The 24,856-nt window shown below is 41.5% G+C and overlaps 1 protein-coding gene across 3 annotated transcripts in view; it reads left to right on the top strand.

Annotated features, from left to right (window-relative positions):
• The window catches only part of gli2a (GLI family zinc finger 2a), a 98,243-nt gene that overhangs the window by 41,234 nt on the left and 32,153 nt on the right, over positions 1-24,856 (top strand). For all 3 annotated transcript variants that reach the window (XM_037239335.1, XM_037239334.1, XM_037239333.1), the window contains one exon: positions 16,569-16,674. In XM_037239335.1, coding sequence (XP_037095230.1) covers positions 16,569-16,674 — 106 coding nt within the window. The remainder of the gene's footprint in view (positions 1-16,568; positions 16,675-24,856) is intronic.

Here is a 24,856-nt window from a genome sequence, read left to right as displayed (position 1 = left end):
GTTAGATTGGGGATGCTGTGAGGAGCTGCGCCCCACAGTCATTATTAGCAATGTATAGCTTCTATTATGGAAGCTCGTCTGAGGACGACCTAACTATTATACATCCATCCATCCATCCATCACAGCTTTAGGAGGGACTCCCAGACTTCCCTCTCCCCAGCCACTTCATTTAGCTCATCCCGGGGATCCCAAGGCATTCCCAGGCCAGCTGAGAGAAATAGTCTCTCCAGCGCGTCCTGGGTCGTCCACGGGGTCTCCTACCGGTCGGACATACCCGGAACACCTCCCCAGGGAGGCGTCCAGGAGGCATCCTGATGAGATGCCCGAGCCACCTCATCTGGCTCCTCTCAACGTGGAGGAGCAGCGGCTCTACTCCAAGTCTCTCCCGGATGACCAAGCTTCTCACCCTATCTCTAAGGGAGAGCCCGGACACCCTGCAGAGGAAGCTCATTTCGACCGCTTGTATCTGGGATCTCGTTCTTTCGGTCACGACCCATAGCTCGTGACCATAGGTGTGGGTAGATCGACCGGTAAATTGAGAGCTTTGCCTTTTGGCTCAGCTCTCTCTTCACCACGACAGACCGGTACAGAGTCCGCATTAGTGCCGCCGCTGCACCGATCCGCCTGTTGGTCTCACGCTCCATCCTGCCCTCACTCGTGAACAAGACCGCAAGATACTTGAACTCCTTCACTTGGGGCAGGATCTCATCCCCGATCCAGAAAGGGCATTCCACCCTTTTCCAACCGAGGATCATGGACTCGGATTTGGAGGTGCTGACCCTCATCCCGACTGCTTCACACTTGGCTGCGAACCGCTCCAGTGAGAGCTGGAAATCACGACTTGAAGAAGCCAACAGCACCACGTCGTCTTCAAAAAGCAGGGACGCAATGCTGAGGTCCCCAAACCGGACACCCTCAACGCCTCGGCTGCGTCTAGAAATTCTGTCCATAAAAGTTATGAACAGAATTGGTGACAAAGGGCAGCCTTGGCGGAGTCCAACCCTCACTGGGAACGAATCCGACTTACTGCCGAAAATGCGGACCAAACTCTGGCATCGATGATACAGGGACCGAACCGCCCTTACCAGTTGGCTCGGCACCCCTTACTCCCAAAGCACCCTCCACAGAACTTCCCGAGGGACACGGTCAAACGCCTTCTCCAAATCCACAAAACACATGTGGACTGGTTGAGCGAACTCCCATTCCCCCTCGAGGATCCTGCCGAGGGTATAAAGCTGGTCCACTGTTCCACGGCCAGGACGAAAGCCACACTGCTCCTCCTGAATCCGAGGTTCGACCTCCCGACGGACCCTCCTCTCCAGCACCCCTGAATAGACCTTACCAGGGAGGCTGAGGAGTGTGATTCCTCTGTAGTTGGAACACACCCTCCGGTCCCCCTTCTTAAAGAGGGGAACCACCACCCCAGACTGCCAATCCAGAGGCACCGTCCCCGATGTCCACGCAATGTTGCAGAGGCGTGTCAGCCAGGACAGCCCCACAACATCCAGAGCCTTTAAGAACTCCGGGAGGATCTCATCCACCCCTGGGGCCTTGCCACAGAGGAGTTTTTTAACTACCTCAGTGACTTCGACCCCAGAGATTGGAGAGTCCGCCTCAGAGTCCCCAGGCCCTGCTTCCACAATGGAAGGCGTGTAGGTGGAATTGTGGAGGTCTTTGAAGTATTCTCCCCACCGACACACGACGTCCCGAGTCGAGCTCAGCAGCACGCCATCCCCACTGTAAACAGTGTTGACGTTGCACTGCTTCCCCCTCCTGAGACGCCGGATGGTGGACCGAAATTTCCTCGAAGCCGTCCGGAAGTCATTCTCCATGGCCTCGCCAAACTCCTCCCACGCCCGGGTTTTTGCCTCAGCAACCGCCGAAGCCGCGTTCCGCTTGGCCATCCGGTACCTGTCAGCTGCCTCCGGAGTCCCGCAGCCCAAAACGGCCCGATAAGACTTCAGCTTGACGGCATCCCTTACCGCCGGTGTCCACCAGCGGGTTCGGGGATTGCCGCCACGACAGGCACCAATGACCTTACGGCCACAGCTCCGGTTGGCCGCCTCAACAATGGAGGCGCGGAACAAGGTCCACTCGGACTCAATGTCCCCCGCCTCTCCCGGGACGTGGAAAAAGCTCTGCCGGAGGTGGGAGTTGAAGCTCTTCCTGACAGGGGATTCTGCCAGACGTTCCCAGCAGACCCTCACAGAGCGTTTGGGTCTGCCAGGTCGGACGGGCATCTTCCCCCACCATCAGAGCCAACCCACCACCAGGTGGTGATCAGTTGACAGCTCCGCCCCTCTCTTCGCCCGAGTGCCCAAAACATGCGGCCGCAAATCCGATGACACGACTACAAAGTCGATCATCGAACTGCGGCCTAGGGTGTCCTGGTGCCAAGTGCACACATGGACACCCTTATGTTTGAACATGGTGTTCATTATAGAAAATCCGTGTCGAGCACAGAAGTCCAACAATAGAACACCGCTCGAGTTCAGATCGGGGGGGCCGTTCCTCCCATTCACGCCCTTCCAGGTCTCAATGTCATTGCCCACGTGAACATTGAAGTCACCCAGTAGAACGATAGAGTCCCCAGAAGGAGCGCTCTCCAGCACTTCTTCTAAGGACCCCAAAAAGGGTGGGTACTCTGAGCTGCAGCAGTCAGGACCCGTCCCCCCACCCGAAGGCGGAGGGAGGCTACCCTCTCGTTGACCGGGGTGAACCCCAATGTGCAGGCACCCAGCCGGGGGGCAATAAGTATGCCCACGCCTGCTCGACGCCTCTCACCGTGAACAACTCCAGAGTGGAAGAGAGTCCAGCCCCTCTCGAGAGGGCTTGTACCAGAGCCCAAACTATGTGTGGAGGTAAGTCCGACTATGTCTAGTTGGAACTTTTCAGCCTCACATACCAGCTCGGGCTCCTTTCCAGACAGAGAGGTGACAATACATGTCCCAAGAGCCAGCTTCTGCAGCCGGGGATTGGTGAGCCCGTGGGAAGGGGGACCCACGTTTTCTTTTCGGGCTGTGCCCAGCCGGGCCGATAAAATTATTAATTATACTTGTACATAATCATTATAACATTGCTAAAACAACAACTCTTTTGATGGCCCAAAAGCTTGAGAACTATACTGGCTATACGGTTCAGTTGTGCTGTGTTAAAAACGTTAAATGTTTTGTGTTCATTTGTTCTAAAGTGTGTTAAATTTTCAAAATGTATTTATTTTAGCAAAAGTATTCTAATTAATACACTTGTAATTTTCCGAATCGATACCAGTAAAAAGAATTTGAAGTTGTTTGGCTGTCTTTAGCTATTTCACTGCGTTTTACTTATCTTTGCATTTTTAATATAGCATCACTGCAGTATTTGTATCGGGATTCCCGAGGCAGATATAGTGTCAAAGTCAAAATCGTGATACTGTGATGAAGTAAGAATTATAATAAAGTAATAAGAAGCAGTCTTATTCGTGCTGAGCAAACGAACTGTCCCTGCTCGAGGCCATGGCAGCGAAAAAGGAAAATTACTTTGTAGTCTAGATTGATGAGTATCGAGTACTGTTTGGGTAATTTTAACTCCAAGTGAAAAGCTGAGGGGACCATCTAAACTGTAAAACTCAAGTCTTTAGCTGTGTGTGTGAAACAATGAAGCCTTGCTTGGAATTTTCTTTCTAACTATCCAAATGTATTTTAGAATTTTCCCATTATACCGCAAATGATACCACTACGTGAACACAAATGAAACAAGAGTATCAACTATAATTCAGCAGACCATTATGTTGTTTTGACAGTTTGATTTGCATCACATATAAGATCATAGTCAATGTCCAATTTGGTTGTTTTTCACCGCACAACTTTTGATCGTATTTAAAACATGGTAGTGTCAAAACACAGTAAACAAGGACCAAATGTACGATTAAAAAATACATGTATCATCATCAAGAGTCAACATAGCCTTTGGCATTCTTAGACTGCGTCTCCAATTATTTGTTTCTTTAACAATTATATTACAACAATGTAAAAATGTTTTTCAAGTGAATAAATTAGTTTGCTGTTTGCCCTACCCACCTGTGTTGCTGTTAAACACCCCCTGCCCCTAAACCACAGCACGTGCTGCCCTGCGTGGTGTTGCTGGTGAGTTATTCATGTGGTACATTCAAAGAGATCATGAAGACTACTTCACTGGTAGCATGTGCGTACCAGGGTTACTAAATGAATTATCATTATCAAAAGCCAGGCAGGAATTCCTAAAACTTCAATCAGCTCTTAGATTAGAGCTTTGAAGAGGGGTGGAGAGTGGGGGCAGGGGGTGCTTTCTCATCCGGGCACTGAAATAACATAAACCGCAATGCCCAAACTCTTGAAAGCCTTCACTGATTCAAGGAGCCAGATGTTTTTGTTCATCTGTTGCTGTTGAAATGGAGAGCAATCTAAATAGTTAAGGACGTACTGTATTTCAAGGAATGCAAATCTAGCCTACATGGCTACATGCAGTAAGTCAAAGGCTCAGAGTTCAAATCTCGGCACCTATCTCTATGGAGTTTGTGTGTTCTTGAGCCTGAATGTAGGTACTGCTGTTCCCTTCCATATTTCAAAAACATGATGCTAGTATCATTAAAAACTTCAAATTTCCCATAGGTGTGAATCTTTTTTTTTTTATTATTCAATGTTTTACCAGGTAAGCCAATTGAGAACGATTTCTCATTTACAATGGCAACCTGGAGGCAGGGTGTGTGAAGTGTCTTGCCCAAGGACACAACGACATGTGACAGAGCTGGGATCGAACCGCCAACCCTCTGGTTACTAAACGACCCACTCTACTGCCTGAGCCACAGCCGCCACGAATCTAAGTGTGAATTGTAGGTTGTGACTGACTGCCACCTAATCCCTGACTGCATCGCCAAAGGTCAGCTTGGATAGACTTCGGTTTACTTGTGAAGAGTGGAAATTTGGTCAAACATAAACACTGCAAAACACATTTCTCATACATATTTGATTTATAATGAGATTTGTTTTCCCCAAGTCACGTTGAACTAACCCGACAATCTGAAGTTTGGCATCTACACTGTAATTGTTTCACAATGTAACTGTTTATTTTCAGTTACACTAAGACTAAGATAGCACATGGAACTGTGTTTACTCCTACTACTATTGTGTTTAATTTTGCTCCACAAATATGAAGGTCTCATAAGTACCCAATCCTGTTCCACTTATGGTCTCATTTTTTTCAATGATTAAAAGCTACTATGTTGTGCAATATGAGTCAGCAAGCAGAGCTATCGTTGTTACTTTGATTGGACTTTAGGTTGTCTGACTCTTCACTTTAATTTAGCTCTTGGAAAAAAATCATTAGCCGATCGGTTCACATATGTTTCCCACCCTACACCCTTGAGGATGTTTATAATGCTATGTCCAATGACACAAATACATAATTCTGTTTGCGTGGTAGTCGTTCAAAAATTCTATTTTTGTGACTGATGGATATCAGATTCTAGTTTATGACCATGACGACGTAATTCACAATGGTTCACATACAATTTTTGGAACTGTCTATATAAATCATGTTGGGCTATGCTGAACATGGACTCGTGTTTCCAAGAAAAAAAACAAAGCCTAAGACAACAAAAGAAGCACAAAATGTTCTGTGAAAGTGATGAACCCCCAATCTCCGGAATGAGTGACTATCACTTCGCCCCTATAACTATGATTGATTCCCAAACTTTAAACATCGATATGATTGTTACTTCAGCCATTGTAGCCACTTAATTTGCAGTATGATATAAAATAAATTGTAGTGGTATTGAATAGTAGACTCACACAAGGACCACACAGAGCAGCTTTCCGTACAGCAATGCAAGTTATTGCAAGAGTTACATATTGAAAGAGTAGCGCCAATATCTTTTACTAGTGGTCAAAATTCATTAAGGGCAGCTGTTGTGGTTTATTTCGCTGAATCGATTCATGAAGTCATAATTGACAAATTAAAGACGTACATGGCTGATCACACATTTATTGCAAAATATCGCCTAATCCAATTCGTGTTAAATCCACCCTTATTTCCACAACACTGTTGTCTGAAATGTAAAGAAAAAACTGTTGAGAACTTTCTTATGTGACTTAAACTTTCACCGCTGAATATATTCCTCCATTTGCCGTCTTAAAATTTAATGAAGACAGACATGTAAACTAACATGGAGCAAGTTCCCTGACTTCTATAAACACTTCAACCCTCAATGGCAAGAAGGGACTGTTGATATCAACATGTGTTACTCATTACATCTTTGTTTATTTCATTTCCATACTTGCTTTAAGATCAAGTAAACATATCAACCCTTTTGGTTACAGAGCATCAAGGCAGAGGAAAGTTTTTGAATCTTCAATTCACTCTGCCAACCTCAGCCCAAATAAGAGGTTTGCGAATTAAATCGGACATCCAAGGTAGGATGTCAGAGACAGAGGAATAGAGTAGCCAAAAATGATGCCCAAGTAAGACTACACAAGAGTCTAAATATCCTACATAAAAGTCCAAAGTTGACCTCTGATTTATGTTTTTAAAGACTGCATGAACATCAAACAGAAATGTGCAAATTCAAATATTGTCCAACATTTTCGCATTAAATCAATACTGGTCTCAAATGAACTTTCACACATAAAAAGCACAGTAAGTTCACCAGGCAGAGATGATTAATTATACTGAGTATATTTTTATTTTATTGAACTTCAAAATGTGGATACACATATATTTATCAGAAATGCTGATATCTGTTTTATTACTCAAAAACTATTGGAGTTTTACAAGCTCTTTCCCTGCTCCTTTTGAATGCGGACAATCTTTTCTAGCAAGGACCAGACAACTCCTACTCATTGAATTGCGTTGAATGAACCGCAATGTGCAATTGGGTGCTGTGGTTGACCTGCTTGTTTTGTTAGACACAATACACAGCATTACATTTTACAAACAGCCTATTGTACGTTCCCCAAGTACCAAGTAGCGCTTCTTGTAGGCTGAACACAGATGAGAACATGACATACAGTTGTTTTTTTTCGTAGTCCATCCATTTTAATTTTTTCATTTTGCTTAACCTCACTCGGGCAACAGGTGAGCTGTATATAAAGCTGTAAATATAGTTAACGTTGCTTCTTTGTGGGGCTGTCACCCTTAGACATTTTGTGCAGTCACGTGACTTCCTGTCACTGTTTGATTGGTCGAATGGAGTCAAAAGTCACTGGGCGCGTTGGAAGTAAAAGTAGTAGCGTAATTTTTGGACTATAAACCGCACCTGAATATAAGCCACACCAGCTAAAATTCTGTGAAAACCCTGTTTTGTTCACATATAAACTGCAAGTGATTTAATGTTTAATTTCCACATGTAAGAGAATATGCACAAATTGTACACTATCATCAAAATCATGAAAAATCATGAAAAATCTATAAATACTGACTATAAGACGCAAAGCTTGTGCAAAAAGTAGCGACTTATTGTCCAGAAAAGACGTTAAGTATACTGCATTAAAGCGATTCTGACAAGTACATTTGATCCTTTTAGTGTATATGAAAATCTTTAGGTATGTGCATCTCTCCAATAAAGGCCAATTCGATAGGTAACTCGATACATGGTGTGCGATACAATTCAATCTCGGTAAATGGAACGATTCAATTCAGTGGGATTACGATTCAATTCGATTTGGTACAGATGAGTTTGAGAGGGTGTGATGCAATGGGTTTCTGGAGATTTTTATAACTTGTCAGTTTCTTTCCCTTCTTTCTATTTCTTTACCTTTTTTGTTATGAAGCCTGTCATCACTTATTTTTTACCCTGCAGTAAGGATGTTCATTGGAATCACGAAAGACAGGAATAAATGAGACACTTATCCTTTTTAAGTAGTAAAGATCGTCTTCAGCAACCTTCTAACTGGGTTTGCTATTTTTACCTATATCATTTAAAAAAGGTTTCTTGATACCAAAACCGTTACACTGTAAAAACAACATTTTGATGATTCAAAGCTACTGTGGAAGATTCTGCATGACGTAACTGATATAGTTCTAGTTTGGTTCTAAAGAAGGCAAGCTCTCATGCTAAACAATAACAGGTCTTTAGCGTTATCACACATTTTCATTTCAGTGCACAACAGCACGAGTCTACTTAAACTGGTGATTTGAAGTTGCTTAAACTGGTGATTTGAAGTTGCCAATGACCGGGACACAACTATTTGTATTACAAGCCAGCGTACCGACATTTTCAAATATTCTGGTAAAACTGTTGCTTTGAGTTAAAAATGTAACCTACAATCTATTCCCGATGCATCCCTTTTTATTCATTAGACTATTTGCAACTCCTTAGTTTTTTTTTCCTCAATCATGAATACTGGGTTCATTGTTTTGAAAAATCAAATACATGACTATGGTCCAATTAGTCCTTCTAAAATGGTTATAGTAATTACCGCTGTCTTACAATTATATGTTGCTTTTATTGGATTTTTCCAATTAGTTCCCTTCTGCAAGAGATTGTTCCTGCGATCCAATCTAGTTGTTCTGAGACCCTCTTGTCTCACAGCTGTTTCTTGTTAGCGCCTTAAAACAAATTCCCAGAGTGACTTGGTTTCCATACTGAAGCCTGCCCCCAAAAAAGAGGCTAGACAAGAAAAGGATTCATAAGGCCCCGCTGCTATGTGTATGAGTCTTTGGGGCTGTAAATGAAAGGTGTAGGTCTTGAAATTGTTTAAAATGATCGGGATTGCGGCGATCTGGCGCACTGAGTAACAACACGCCTTTACCCGAACCTATATAATGAAATAAAAGTGTTGAAGTCATTTGGTTAACATTTTTCAATTCCACTTTAATTCCAGGGAGTATCTAGTAACAGCCATTGTTGACAATAGTCTGCTGCCCTTTGGACTAATGATGAAAGAATGCTTTGCAAGGCACAGTATCTTCATACTGCCAATTAACATGCAGGTAACATGGGTGCCAGTCAGTCAAGTTTAAAACTGTTGCTCTTTAACAAACTACACGTAGCAGCTTGATGAAGACCAGGCTACGTTTAGCATGTGGAACCTTCCCAGCCTCCCACTCAGTCATGGAGCAGTTTCCCCTCACCTCAGGGTGACCCCCAGCAGAGACGCTCTAGATTGATGTGCACTGCCTCCTTTTCACACACATTGTATTATGTTTTGGGTATTTCCCGTGCTTTCCCCAGTCTTTCCTTTTATAAAAAAAGAAGCCGTGTTTACGAGTTGAGGAGGAGGAGCGTGCTCAGCCTACACTAAGAATGTCACAATAAGGCAATAAGGACACTCTGTGTGAAATGACACCTTCTCAGTCAACTGTACGTAAAGTTAAAGGGCTCATGGAAGATGGAGAAAACTCTGGTCCCTGGGTTTGAAGTGAGTTGGCGTGATTAGTGATTTGGCCATAAACATTGAGAATTATCAACAGAAATCATGCAAAAACTTGGGATTGTGTCATGTGCATTGGAACTCATAATGTGGTGAGTCAATCTAACTGCGCGCATCTGATTTTACTCAACACATTTGTGAGTGAATGAGATCTGGTTTTCATCACCGTATTTGAGACTGAAAAATAGTTCATTCTTACTCTTGCCCCAAACAATGCCACGCCTCGTGTGTTCATTTCCTATTCAAGCTTATAGCTTTGCTCTCAAGACTGTCCATGTGATCAACATATTACACCAAAACCTCATCATTCTTCACAGCGAAGCCCACTTCCCGCTATTCGAGGCATGTTCATCCAGATTGTTGCTCATGAATACACATGAATACATCCAGCATTCGCAGGCCTGGTGATCCATGACAATCTTAAATGCAAGATACTAATGCATGGCATCACAGATTAATGCGCCAACGTCCCCAAAAATATATTTTCACAATTTTAATATAACTTTAATTTTACTTATTGGGCTTCACAGTATCATTTTGAAAAACTCCTACTGTTTTTTTTCTTAAGGGTAATGAAAGTTGACATGGGGGTGTCTGAGCTTGAGCGTGATAACCTCCTTATTCCTTCCCATGGTACCCTTTCTACACAGTCTCTTAGTACTACCGGCTAATGGTAACCCAGGTGAGATGAAGTCCTAGGAACACTCGAGTTGCAGAATAAATACAGTAGGTGAGATGACCTAGCACCTTGCAGAAAAGGTGATGGATCATACTATCAGTGAGTTTGAAAGGTTGATGTGAGATTTGGACTCTGGCAAGTGTGTAGATTAGACAGAGACTGATCACAGAAGATAGAGGCCAGCTGGGTCTGTGTGAGTGGGATCTCTAAACATTAACTGGCCAGGGAAGAAGGGGCTATAGCTGCTATACTGCACAGGTTCAACCCTATGAGATGGTTGGATCATACAATGGATCTTTGATGAGTGCTATAGCTGAGTTGCTCTAATGATCACAGGAACACAACATGCAGCCACACAATCAGTGTATTGTTTGAGCTCACAGAAAGCCAATACTTTTTATTTATGAAGGACAACAGGTTTATTGTGCTTTCTGCTATTGAGTTATTCTGCCTGTCATAATATGTTTCTTGCATAGACAGATGAACAAAGTACATTTGTAATTAAATAATTTTAGACAAAGTGAAGTTGGATAGTTTGCCGCAGGACCTCTGATGATCTCTCATAGCAAAGTAGGATTGGGGTGCCACATCATCCCCTCTGGGAATCACAGAGTTACATTGAAAAAAATGTAGACAATACATCTGTTACTAACTAATGGCCATTTTATTTTATATTACAATCAATTGCTAATATGTCTTCCAAGGCAACTGGGTATTTATTGTAAACATGGGAATATACAGTATAGTATGTCAACTCCAAGGATGTTCATGGGGACTCATGAATTTCTGCTCAAATCACTATGGAGAACACTGGACTAATCCACTTATCTTCTGTCCCTATCCTTCTGTCGAGAAAAAAATATCATTTTACGTGGCTCTCATAAAAGTCTTGAGCCACTCTGTTAAGGTTTCCTCTTGGATTGTAGTTGCTACGTGCACTGCTGTAAACTCTTAATCCCTGTGTCGCCATTACTCACCCTGGCGCTGCCTTGGAGGAAGCAATGTCTTGCAAAGTAAAGCTACAGGATTCATAATTTGTTTTGCAGTATTACATGGATCAACATATACATACAGTATCATTATGTTAATGTAGAGCACAAGATGTGTTTTTTTAGAAACACATGCAAAACCACATCACTATAAATTCAAAATTTACACATTCCTTTTAACTGCTTACTAAGAGTGAACGGCAGAACAAATCGGAACAAGTGCGTGTGTGTGCGTGTGCGTGTGTGTGTGTGTGCGTGCGTGCGTGCGTGCGTGTTTATGTGAGAATTTGTGTATAGCCGTTGGCACTGCGCTGTGTAGTTAGGAACCTGGCCAAGTTTTCCTGCTGGAATTTCCTGTCTGAATTGAGCACCCCCACCTCGAGTACTACTTTTCTGCTCTTTGTGTCTCTCTTTCGCAGTTTTCTTCTCTTTCTCTCCCTGACTCTTGTTGTCATTGCTCCTTTCTTTCAAAGCACAACAAAGGATTTTTTTTTCAAATTTGCTCCTGGTCTGGCCTGTGAAGGTATTATTGTTGTTGAGTACTTCCTCAAATACATGAGCACTCTCCATGCTTCACTTCAGAACGGTCCTGTTCTGTAGCATCATAATGAAAACAGATTTTCCTTTTCTCTCTGAGTCATGAGACTCAAATGGGAAGGTGCTGGCATTATCTTCAGTGGAAGATCAAACAGTGCTTGAGGATCCAAATAAAAAAGGAGGAGAAGCTTAGCAGAATGTTTGGCACAATTGACAGAAGTAAAACCTTATAAGGGCGAGGGAGCAAATATACACTACCGTTCAAAAGTTTGGGGTCACAAAATTGTTTGGGTGACCCCAAACTTTTGAACGGTAGTGTAAATATTACTATAATAAAATATTATGAATTAAATATTATAAATTATATTTTATATTTGTATAAGATTATATATAATCTATGAACATAAGTATACATATATATTATAAAAAAATTTACACAGAAGATTATATATATAATCTATAAATAATTATCTAAATAAATATATACACTACCGTTCAAAAGTTTGGGGTCACAAAATTGTTTGGGTGACCCCAAACTTTTGAACGGTAGTGTAAATATTATTATAATAAAATATTATGAATTAAATATTATAAATTATATTTTATATTTGTATAAGATTATATATAATCTATGAATATAAGTATACATATATATTATAAGATTTTTTACACAGAAGATTATATATATAATCTATAAATAATTATCTAAATAAATATATACACTACCGTTCAAAAGTTTGGGGTCACCCAAACAATTTTGTGACCCCAAACTTTTGAACGGTAGTGTAACTTTGATCTTTAATATGTAAATTAATTGACATTAATATACAGTATCAAATAGTTTCTTCAGTGAACGTACATGCAAAGGTTTTCATTTAAAAGTTTGTCTTGCGGTAGTTTTGAAGCGAGATTTTCTTATGTTTGCCAAATTTACTATTTAACATTGACCCTTTATTTTGATAATTCACCGCATTAAAATGGTCTCATAAATTTGTAATTTTTAATTTCAATTTAGTTTTTAATTACTTACGAGACCTTGTGTGATGAATCTCATTGTGTGAGCACTCTGCTGGTTGTCGAAAATGGATAATAGAAAGCAATGACTACACATGCAAAGGTCTCATACCATCAGCATTTGTCACCATGGGCTGTATTTTCAAAGACAGCGCATGCAGAGATGTCTTCCTATACCAGGGTTCGGCAACCCAAAATGTTCAAAGAGCCATATTGGCCCAAAACAAACATAAAACATACCTGTCTAGAGCCGCAAAAATCTAAAAGCCTTTTATAATGCAACATAGACTGTCCATACATAAGTTGTATGCCTACTATTAAAATAATTTAAAGAAAAATAGTGGTATCAATTTGATCATTTCTTCTTACGGCCCATTAGGGTTCACGTACCTGCATAGCAGAGCTGTCTGTTCGATATCGGTCACGTCACACGACTCATCCATCACAGGCAATTGAGAAAGCTGGAGCTAAATTGATGTCCTTGATCTGCTGATCAGTGATATTGTTTGTGCGGAGAGGCATGTCTTTAATTTTCTGAATGATCTCGGTTTTGTTTTTGAAGTCCAAAAATAGGCACTCTGATATTTTAATGAATGAATCCTTCATGAACTCGTCATCGGTGAATAGTTTTCCGCGCTTTATTATCTCCCGGGCTGCAACAAAACTTGCAGCAGTAGTAGAGGTTGGAGATGCAATCCACTTCTTAAAACGTTTTATTCGGTCCTCAAATTTCTCCACCAGCACTGCAATTGCACCTTTCCTCTCAGTTGCAACTGGGTGATCGCGAGCAAATTTAGCATGCTTTAGCTGAAAATGTCGCTCCAAATTCCTCTTCTTGTTATTTGACAACTTCTCATTGATAATCAAACATGCAGGCAATGCTTCAGCATTGGCAATGAAAGCAAAAAGTTCATTCCATTCTTTCTTAAAGCCTCTGTTCTCATCAGCAATCTTTCTCTTTTTGCCTTTTGAATCCATGGCCCATCACTCACACACCTGTTTGTTTACAACTCAACTGTGCTGTGTCGCAGGCTTTGATGCAATTTTGCGTCATTCTTAAATTCGGTATTTTTAATATATTTACAACTACATACATTTTTAAAGCATAAGAATTCTTGTGTCATGATAACCATCTAAAAACCATATTTAAAAAAACAACAACAACAACAACAAAAAACTTATTTTTCCATCTTCACGCATTTTTGCAAAAACTCCAGGGAGCCACTAGGGGCGTCCTAAAGAGCCGCATGCGGCTCTGGAGCCGCGGGTTGCCGACCCCTGTCCTATACTGATTCCTATCCTCATGCAGGTGCAAGGCCTTCTGAACCGCTTACCCTTACAAGGGTCGCGGCGCGCTGCAGCCTGTCCCAGCTGACTTCGGGCAGTAGGCGGGGGACACCTTGAATTGGTTGCCAGCAATTTGCAGGGCACACATAAACAAACAACCATTTGCACTCACAACCACATCAACAGACAATTTGGAGTGGTCAATCGGCCTACCATGCATATTTTTGGAACGTGGGAGAAAATTGCAGCACCGGAAAAACCCTCGCAAACATGGGGAGAAGATGCAAACTCCATACAGAAAGGCTGGAGCCAAATCAAACTCTGCACCTCAGACGTGGACGTGCGAACCAGTGTCCCACCGTTCCGCCAAAATCAATTAATTTTTATTGAATGCATTATTAGTGGCTGATGATGTAGGGGTATACTTACCTAACTTGTGTGCAGGCAACATGAGATCGATTCCCGCTCAGTGGCAGTGTGCTTGTGGGTGTGATTGGTTGTTCGTTTTGATATGTACTCTGCGAGTGGCTGGTGACCAGTTCAGGGTGTAGTCTGCGTTTCGCCCGATGTCAGCTGGGATAGTCTCCAGCACCCTTGCGATCCTGAACAGGATAAGCGGTGTTAAAATGGATTATTATTATTATTATTACTATTATTGTTGTTGGTACAATTATTATTATTATTATTTTGAAATCAGTCTAACTATACGGGAAGGAGGCACACATTTGATCAGGGCTGGGGATAGAAACCTGTGGTCTGAAGACATTTTCAGCAGTTATCACCAGCTCATTGAATGAGGGTACATGCTTATATTATCCGTTGCCAAATTTAAAGAGAATGAGAGGAGCCGCTTTGATTGGTGGGGAATGGAGTCAGTTGTATTTACACTCACATCGGCGCAAACAGCCTTTTATAAATACACCGATTTGCACACATCTGTGAACAACACCCAGTCTAACATGCCCCCACGCAGATTCACGGCAGACTCTGCGCCAAATTTGTGCCAGCCACAAAAGTAGAGCCTTTAGTATTCCTGAATTCTTCTGATACGTTGTTTTATGGAAGTGCCTTGTAAACTAGTGAGTACCTAGCACACACATTTCTTAAGACAAAATAAGCTCTAATTTGTCTTTAACAAGTGCTTAGTTCAAGTGGCTGTCTATTATCACGGTGAAGCCTCTTGGGAGCTTCCTATTCTCTCCACCGAGATGTGACAGGCCATGCAAAGCATTCACAGAGTGCCCAAACGTCTGGTCCTACTTGTGAAACCAAACTTACACCCCTTTTTCATGCTCTTATTTGCGCTCATGGATTTTTGGGGTGCCTCTCTTGGCTTTGTTCATGTGTTGACTGGGCAATTGCTGACTGTCTCACATACAAAGAAAGCTGGAGAGAGCCTCTGGCTGACATCCAGTGGCAAAGATCTCAATGGAAACAGAGTCTTTGGCTTACTAAGTGAGCACAAAGAGGAGTGAAAGCAGAAAGGTTGGGATCGACTGATGACGCATGTTTGAATTTTACTGTTTCGGGTTCATTCCATAAGAGTAGCTTGAATTTGTTCATTTATACTGAAAATTACTATAGATCGCATGCAGTGACGTGTGGTGAGGTTCATGACTGGGGAGGCACTGATGTCACCCCCCCTTCGTAGCCTCCGTAAGGTCTCTTTTCAAAGCCATTTTGTTCATCTAAAGAAACACAACGTTACAGACGGATGACAAAAAACACTAGATATTATATACATCAGCTTAACTACGGAAATTAGTTAATATAGCCACAGTGTTTGAACACTTAAACAGCGACATAAAGACAGAGAGCAGTTCAGTCTAACTGCATAGTCTGTCAACAAAGGCAGCCGTGTGATTACGCAATCCTCAGAGGAGGCTAGGCAGGAAGTTGGCTCCTCCGAGCGAATCGTCTTCGGTTTTAAAATAACTATAAAAATTCAGCGATTTTGGTTCAAAATGATACAAAACTATTGAAATTAAAAGGAAAATGACTTTATAATAAAAACGATTGAATTTGTTTTTCCCCTTTTCATGATGGCAGGGGAGGCATGGCCCTTGCCTCCTCTGACCGCACATCCCTGATCGCATGTAAAACTGTAGTACTGGTATGTGTTTTTCCTACTACTGACATGAAAACATAAATATGTAATTTGATAAGGGAGGTACATCAGGAATGTTATTTAAATCAGGATTAAATGCGCAAAACAGAATTTATCTACATCATGATTATTTCCCCAAGACATTTTTACAAGCGCGCTCCTAAAACTAAACTCTAAACAATAGAGTCTCCGTCACTGCAGCTGTAATGACAATGATTAATGAAGATCAGCTGTGTGTTGTTCTAATGAGACTTCCCATAAGCCTATTTTATGACAGGAAATGGTGTTTGTGAAGTCTTGTCTCACATAAAAACGCTTTCATTGTTGTGTAAAATCCATGTTGGTATTATTGGATACAAAAAGCCATTAATTAACTGTTGCTCTTCAGGCATTAGGTACCGGCAGGCTAGAAGGTTACTTATGTACTTATGGTTTACAGGAACTTTAAAATGGTAGTTACATTCCATGCTGTGGTGCGGCCACTTTCAAAGATCTCTTGTCTCAGGTCTTGGTAGATGTTATCAATTGATTTTATTTTCTAATCTTTTCTATGCTGTGTTTATTTACAGGTGTACACCACATCTTCCCGACATTTCACACACCCATCCCAATCGACATGAGACACCATGAGGGGCGGTACCATTATGAACCCCACCCTCTGCACACCATGCATGGGTAAGTTTTCTTCAGCTCATTTCACACTGCCCATTATAGACTGTTGTGTTTAAAAGCTACAGATACAGAATGGGGTGTTGAGGTCAACCTTTTCAGGTTCCTAAAGCCCGGTTCACGCGGCAGGATTATCAACCCAAATTTAGCCCTGAATCTCTCCTGACAATCGTAGGCCGGCTCCAATTCTAGTAATGGCTCCAAAGATAATCTTAGCATATAATCATGCCGTGTGTGATGTCTTCAGGCTGATCTCAGCTGCTTGGAAGGAGGTCCAACCTCAAATCGAGGATATTCAACATGCTGGATTTGTATTTTTTTTACTTCGCACCGTGTGGTTTCCCCCGAGGACAAATGAGCACGCAGCCAGTTGACAGTGACGTGCAGCCAATCAGAGAGCAAGGTGACGAGGCGGTGGGCAATCCGAAATCAAAACTGTCATAGGGCAACAGAAAGCCCGTGCTCATGCTGTCTCCAATCCTTTGACCAACGCCTTTTCTTTTTGTGACCCTTTTTTTCTGCTAAAAACAAACCAAAATCTCTGTCGCTTCTTTGTCCACCATATTTGTTGACAGTTGCGTGGTAAGCAAAGCGTCACGCCCACCTTGCTTTAGGTGTGCACGTAACATTAGGCTGGCAAGCCACACCCACTGTCTTTCTACACTCAAGAAATGGGTTTTGTCAGCCCACCCTCAGCACGCGGAGAACATATAAACTCCTCACAGGAAGGCCAGAGTCTGAATCGAATGTGATGCTTTTGAGACAGAAAACACCGTATTATCACCTTTCTCCAGCTGTTCTTCCTCTGAGTGTCAAATACGACTGTGTTGTGTCATCCTGGCAAAAAAGGCAGGATGTCTATGCAAGGCTTTTGGTCAAAGATTTTATCAGCTGTCGGCTGCTTTGAGGTTAATGGGTTCTAGGTCCTATAAGACATCAAAAACAGTATGTTGGCATGTAATTTAATGAAGGCCGGAGGCAATTGTTCTAAGTTGTCATCAAGCAAGATGACTGCGGTACCTGCTGTTTTGTTACGGAGGTTGCTGCTTGGCTGAATATGTATATTAGAGCATCATGTAGGGACTAATTATTCCAACATTTCTCTTGATGCCAGATTTCCTGTCCAACTCACTGTATCCAGCTCTAGCACGATTACTTTTCTCATTTTACATTGATAAATAGAGGTGTCTGTCATCTGCATAACAGTGGAAATTAACAGAATGTTTTCTAAGAATACTAAGGGAAGCATGTAAAGGCTAACCATTTAATTCACACAGAGTCTTTAGCTAAGATATCTGCAAAAAAGTAGTTGTTTTTTTAATGTTTGATTGCAGGTGAATGACTGCAGTAGTAGTATAGTACAATATAACATCTTGTACATGCATCTTAAAGTCACCCACTATGATAAATTAATCTATACAGATTCTATACTAGTATTTACCTAGGCTTCATACCAGTTCTTAGAATTCAGTTAAGAACTTAGAATAATGACCAGGAGTGTGGTAAACAACAACGAATATTTCATGCTTTTGATGACTGCAGGATGATCGAGGTTATTATCAAGGCTTTTAAAGGATTCACTATTAAGTTTATATTTCCATATGCAAGCAAAACTGAGCAATAACTTCCCACAGCTACCCCTCCTCCACTACCTATACGTGTGCAAAGCTTTGAAAAAAATAATAATTAAGAAGCATGTGTGGTCTTCAGGAAACCTCAGGAAGATCGTCTTATTTAATGACGCTACCGTTTGTCTGAGCTCATTTATTTGGGCCTCTTTAGTGCAAACCCGCAAGCCAAGACAACTTGCAACCACCACACCACCGTGTTTGACCAGGTAGTCACCATATAAAACATGAGTTCTCTTTTCCCAGAACCTCAACAATGTGCCAGTATGTGAGAAAAAAAACGTTCATTCAACAGTTGATCTTTAAACTTTTTGGGTTAGCATTCACTGGGCTATTTACAGCACTGATAAGTTGAAATATGTCCATATATGTATGTGTGTAAGGGCTGTGGCCTAACCCGACCTAGTAAACAAACAGTGTGCCCCCCACCCCTTCTTAGTGTTCTCAAGGCCAGTCTCACCACACTAAATTAAATACAATTTGTCAATGAGACATTTGGCTGGTGCCTTTTCTCAGTGGGTTAACATGTAAATGAATCATGACATGTTCTACTGTATACTGTTGCATGGTTGGTCCAGGCCCAAGTGACTGTCATTTATCAAAGTCAAAGTCTGCTTTATTGTCAATTTCTTCACGTCAAGACACACAAAGAGATCGAAATTACGTTTCCCACTATCCCACGGTGACAAGACATAGTACACAATATACATACAAGTAAACAACACAAAAAGTAAAAACAAGAAGGCACAAACAATGTATAAATAAGAGCGATGAATAAATAATAAATAAACGAATAACATAATAAATAAGAGGAGCAAAAATGGAGCAAGTGTGCATACAGCAGACAGTCAGAATATAGCGCAAAAGTACAAGACGTTACGCAGGAGGGGGGAGAGAGTTCAGGATCCTAACAGCCTGGAGTATGAAGCTGTTGGTGAGTCTGGTGGTGTGGGGGCGCAGGCTCCTGTACCTCTTCCCAGAGGGCAGAAGATCAAACAAAGAGTGAGCGGGGTGACTCACATCACACACAATCGTGGTCGCCTTGCGGGTGAGATGGGAGGTGTAAATGTCCTTCAGGGAGGGGAGTGAAGCACCAATAATCTTACCAGCTGTGTTCACTATGCGCTGCGGGGCCTTCATGTTGTATTCAGTGCAGCTACCACCCCACACAGCGATACAACTGGAGAGGACGCTCTCAATGGTGCCACGGTAGAATGTGGTCATGATGGCCGGAGGAGCACTTGCTCGCCTGAGTTTCCGCAGGAAGTATAGGCGGCGCTGAGCTTTCTTCGCCAGTGATGCAGTGTTGGTGGTCCAGGAGAGGTCCTCACTGATGTGCACCCCCAGGAATCTGGTGCTGCTCACTCTCTCCACCACAGAACCGTCGATGGTCAGTGGCAGGTGTTGGGTGTGACCCTTCCGGAAGTCAACAACAATCTCCTTGGTCTTGTTGACGTTCAGCAGGAGGTTGTTGTCCCTGCACAACGTGGCCAGAAGGTCGACCTCCGACCTGTATTGAGTCTCGTCGCTCTCGGTGATGAGACCCACCAGAGTCGTGTCGTCGGCATATTTCAGCACGCGGTTGCTGCTGTGAGTTGCAGTGCAGTCATGCGTCAGCAGGGTGAAGAGCAGCGGACTGAGCACGCAGCCTTGGGGGGCCCCCGTGCTCAGCTCACATCAATTTTGGGTACACATATGATAAAATACCAGAAATTTGATGATGAAACTACAGAATTAAATTCTATACATGAACAAATATTTTCTATCTAGATTTAAATAAAATTCTCCCTGAGATAGGAAAGATGAATAAGTAACCAAAAAAAAGACTAAAGTGGATATCGTTGATGTTTCATATCGCTGGACAACATGGTTCTAGTGTCACAATTAAGATTTTTTTTTTTACACATGGATACATGACATTTGTAATTGATTGTTCGTGTTATTCCAGTCAGCGAAAATGCATACTCCATTTAATACTGTACAGCCAGCCATACATCAATATGAAGCAGTTTATCAGCATACAAGACAATGTGATCTGTTTTAAATTATGCTCTTTACCTTATTTGCTTAAGTCCTTTTTTTTCTAAGGTGCAATGACGATGATTTTTTACTTGCAGCAGCGTTTTAATAATGGAACAACTGAGCATGGGATTTAATGTACGTATGTCAGAGACAAATAGCAGTTAGTGTCTTCAAAGCATGCTATTCAATAACAAACACAGGATTACTCTCTGTCATTTCCCTCTGTACCTTTTCAGTACAACAAACAATTTAGATTTTTAAATGATAGTTGTGTATGTCCATTCTTAAATTCTATTCTTTCCCTCAGTGAGCAACCATCCATTGTGTTGAGATATAGCGGAGGTTTCTATAAATGGCAGCTGCTGATTAAGAGACTGTTGCTCTCCAAGAGCTCTGAGGTCCTCAAACTGCCTCCCATTCAGACACTGGCAAAAAAAAGATCTCTTTTTCATTCCGCTGGAATTTACGCAGACATCAAGTAATATCTTGTCAGAAAGCCTTCAGTAATGGCTCTTACCAGGCAGGACTATTATTTGAAACCTCCTGGCACGCCATTGTAAATGTCATCTTATTATGACCGCAATTAAAAAAAATTCCCTATGAAGGATTTATTCAAGTTTATGTGCATAAACATGTGGGATAGCTTTCAGCCAAGAAACACTAAACATAGGAGGTGGGGCTAATATTCAGAGTACTGTAGTCTAAAAAGTAAAACACACAAAAGTAAAATAACAAATTTTAGGTAAACACAAGAAAAGCAATAGGTTTTTATTCCTCAGGTGTGCAGTGAGTCACATGACTCACATCACAGACAGGAAACGGAACCAGCGTTCACAGTAATGGATATCTGTACAACATTGGTATGAATAGCCCTTTACCATGTCATTGAAATGTATTGTTAATTAAAACGTTTGTCATAAATAGACGCATCGTACCTTGTTTGAAAAACAATAATAGAAAATGGGAAAGTCAATTAAATTATTTCAAACATGACTACATTATATCTATTTCTACATATCTGTCATAAATAGATCCATCATATCTTGTTTGAAATACAATAATAGAAAATGGGAAAGTCAATTAAATTATTTCAAATATTACTACATTAAAAGAGAGCGAGTTCTACTTTAGCAAGGCCTTAAGTGGAGCAACCAAGCTCTAGTCTGTGGTGGTAGTGTCAAACAGTCTGTATGCAGCTTTGATTTGGACCAAAGGAAGTGTGTTTTTGTAGATGTGGTGAATGTTTCTTCTCACTTCTACCCTCTCGTTTAAGACAGAAGGCTCTTTATGGTTGTTTGTAGGGCAAGAGTGGGCTTGATGGCAGAAAATTGGCTCTTAGTCAAGGCCGGCAGTCTGCAGACGCTTACTGGAAATGCAACAAGAGCCAAAGCTCTCGGTTGGTTGGCACAGCCTGAAGTAGGGAGGGTTTTCTGGGTGTGGGTTGGCGTATGTACAGTTATGGGTCAATGAGAAACTGAGTAGGGCAGCTGATGAGTAGAGTGCTGTATGTCAGTAAAGGGGCTACCAGCACAGTCTATGGGTACAAGCTGGGTCAGCAGCATTCTTTACATCAGTTACATTCCGTGCGCTGTGAACGTTTTTGTGAAGGCGCTCATTTTGGGGCAAATTAATGGTTTTAAACAGCAGTTTACTTTCGTTCCAGGATGCCAGGTTTTCTCTTCTTAGTCTCTTCAAAATAAAACTCCGCTATACACACTGTAAACAAGGCGGAGGAAAAAGGATTTGGTAACCCCCGCCACCAACAGTAGCACGGCGCGTGCCTCATCAAAATTTGACAAAAGCAGGCAGACAGACGCTCCTCGGTGAAAACACGTTGCGCGACAAGCAGCCCCACTCGCCCTTTCTTGTCAAACGGCAACGATAAGGTAGCATCCTGTGAGAGCATTCAGGAACTTGGTGTTGAACCACAGATTACTCTTACTGAGATTCTGTTGTTTTAGTAATTTATCTTGGCTTTGCACCTTTACCTTGGCACTTTTATGTCCCAAATTCTGAACATTTTCTGGTTCTTTGGGTGAACAAGAAATAATGTATTCACTAAAAACAAAAAGTTAGTTAAAGCAAATATAATTTTTGCTTTGGATGTTGAATACTTCATTTGTACATGCTTCGTTTCGAACCTTAGTCTGGCACCTACAGCAGTTTGTGTTTACACATTCTGGACCACAGTTCCATTTTTGTACACACACACTCACACACACACACACACACACACACACACACACACACACACACACACACACACACTTATGGAGTGGCAACTGGCTGTGTGAAACAAAGTTGCAACTAATGCAGAAAATTCCAGAATTTTGAATTGTTGTATTGAGTCAGTTTTATATTTTATGTGAGTGTTTTTGTATTGCATTTTTTAATAATACACCTGGTTTGCTGATGTGCATTAACTTTTTTCTTTTGAATTTCATTTTGCACCCTTCACCAACTAAAAATGTGGAATTAAAGTCCTAGAATTCAAAATCTTTATTTGGGTACCATTATCAGATATGAGATTCAAATTTGATTAATGAGATTAAACTGACAGTGGTGTGTGGGAAGAAGGGTGGGGAATCACTGCTCTAACTTTCCTAACAGCTACGTATTATCTACAAATCTAAAAGCTACTCTTCTGTGATGCCACTTGAATACAGAGTGCAAATTAGAAATTATGATAAATAAAAAGCATTTATAATATACAAAAAACATACTGTAAATACATGTATAACAAACATGTAAAAACAACAATAAAATCAATAAACGGGAAAAAAATCAACTTCAGCTTCGCGGATTTCATTTGTGTATATTTTTTTAGATAAACACAGCGAAAAATGACGCAACAGTGTATACACATACCTACATACATACATACATACATACATACATACATACATACATAGTATATACATACATACATACATACATACATACATACATACATACATACATACATACATACATACATACATACGTACATACACACACACACACACACATACACACATACATACATGAACAATAGTCTACATACATAATACTGTATTTGCTTTTCTAAACGTGTCAGTTGTTTGAAACTCTTTTGCTTATTATGATCAAGGCTCTGAAATCGGCAATTGCTTTACAACTTCAAGTTCCTTCTGAATATCATATGCTGATCTTCATAGCCATTATTCATTTCAAGAATCTTTTAGCAATACCAGGTGTTGTTACCACACACAGCGGAGCAACATGCTGCTTATCAGTCCTGAAGAACACTATGTCGACACAAGTGTTGGTGCCTCTGCCAGCGGCCAGGCACTCACTTGCATCTCAAGTTTTACCCCACGGCAGAAGTATTAAACCGCTGTTTGTCTTTTTCAGCAAACACCTTCTGCTTACCCATGAGACATGATGAATTCAGTGGGTAGCCAACCGAAACTGGAGGGCTATCTGAGTATTCTAACAAGGCGCTCTGTTTCACTGAAGTTGGTTAAGACCACCTTCAGAAGGATTTTATCATTCACATTGATGACACCTAATGTGTTTTGCCAAACCAAACAAGACTTTCTGACACACAAATGAGAAAGGCTTTAGTCTTGACTTGTCTGCACCTTCAGGGCCTAATAAGAGGTGAACAAAATGCATTACTTTGTGTTAGCGTGAGGAACTGGTGAAAGGATAGCATGTACATCTGCAGACACAGACTGGAAATACTTGAGTGTCACTATAGTTTGTCTGTCTTTGTAGAAAAGATCAGTTTGTGCTCAGTTCCTCTGTTCACTTTCCTTGAATCTGCATCTTATCACTCGGTCTTGCTTTGTCAGCAATTTATCTGATATTGTCATTTTCTTGTTAGCCACTTTCACAGCAGCATGCAGTAAAGTGATGCATCAGAAACGCGGCCGACTTCAGACTGAACTAGCCAAAGCGGCCAAGTCTCTGTCCTAAGTGCGCATTCAGACAGCCTATGGAAATTTATCAATAGACATATTTACTAGGTCTGTGATGTTGTAAGAATACCAACAACATTGGTTTCAACACAAATATGCATGGACATTGAGTCTGAAATTGAACTTCACACTGTGGTTGCAACTGGCAGCGTTCCTTCTTTGATACGTCATCAGAAGCCCTTCAACGTCTCATTCCACTGTGGTCCATTACACACAGGACACTGGGTAGTGGTGAGCTGTCAGGGCCAGCAAAGCCTCCTCTGTTGGCCAAACAATTAAAATGTCATTCTCGTCTGCATTTTTCTTCGTCCACTGACTGGTTGGTCAGAACTATCTGACTAGCAAAACATAATTGTAGCGATCTGCACAAATTAACACATTTTTTAATCTGTAACTTTGTGAGTGCGATGTAGTTTCCTTTTTTTTGTGTGTTTTGTCATTGATTCTTAATTGCTCCCCGGTGTATGCGGCACTGTGGCATGCTGTTGAACTGTGTTTTTGTTTAATATTGATGCTTTATTTAACTGCAGTATGATTTTGATGTACAGTGGACTATTTAGCTGAGAATAAGAACCAGGCCAGCCTCCGAATATGGAA

This window comes from Syngnathus acus, chromosome 21 (genome assembly GCF_901709675.1).
Source record: "Syngnathus acus chromosome 21, fSynAcu1.2, whole genome shotgun sequence".
Taxonomy (NCBI): Eukaryota; Metazoa; Chordata; class Actinopteri; order Syngnathiformes; family Syngnathidae; genus Syngnathus; species Syngnathus acus.
Note: the sequence above shows the minus strand (reverse complement) of the source record. Positions and strands in the feature narration are given on the sequence as shown.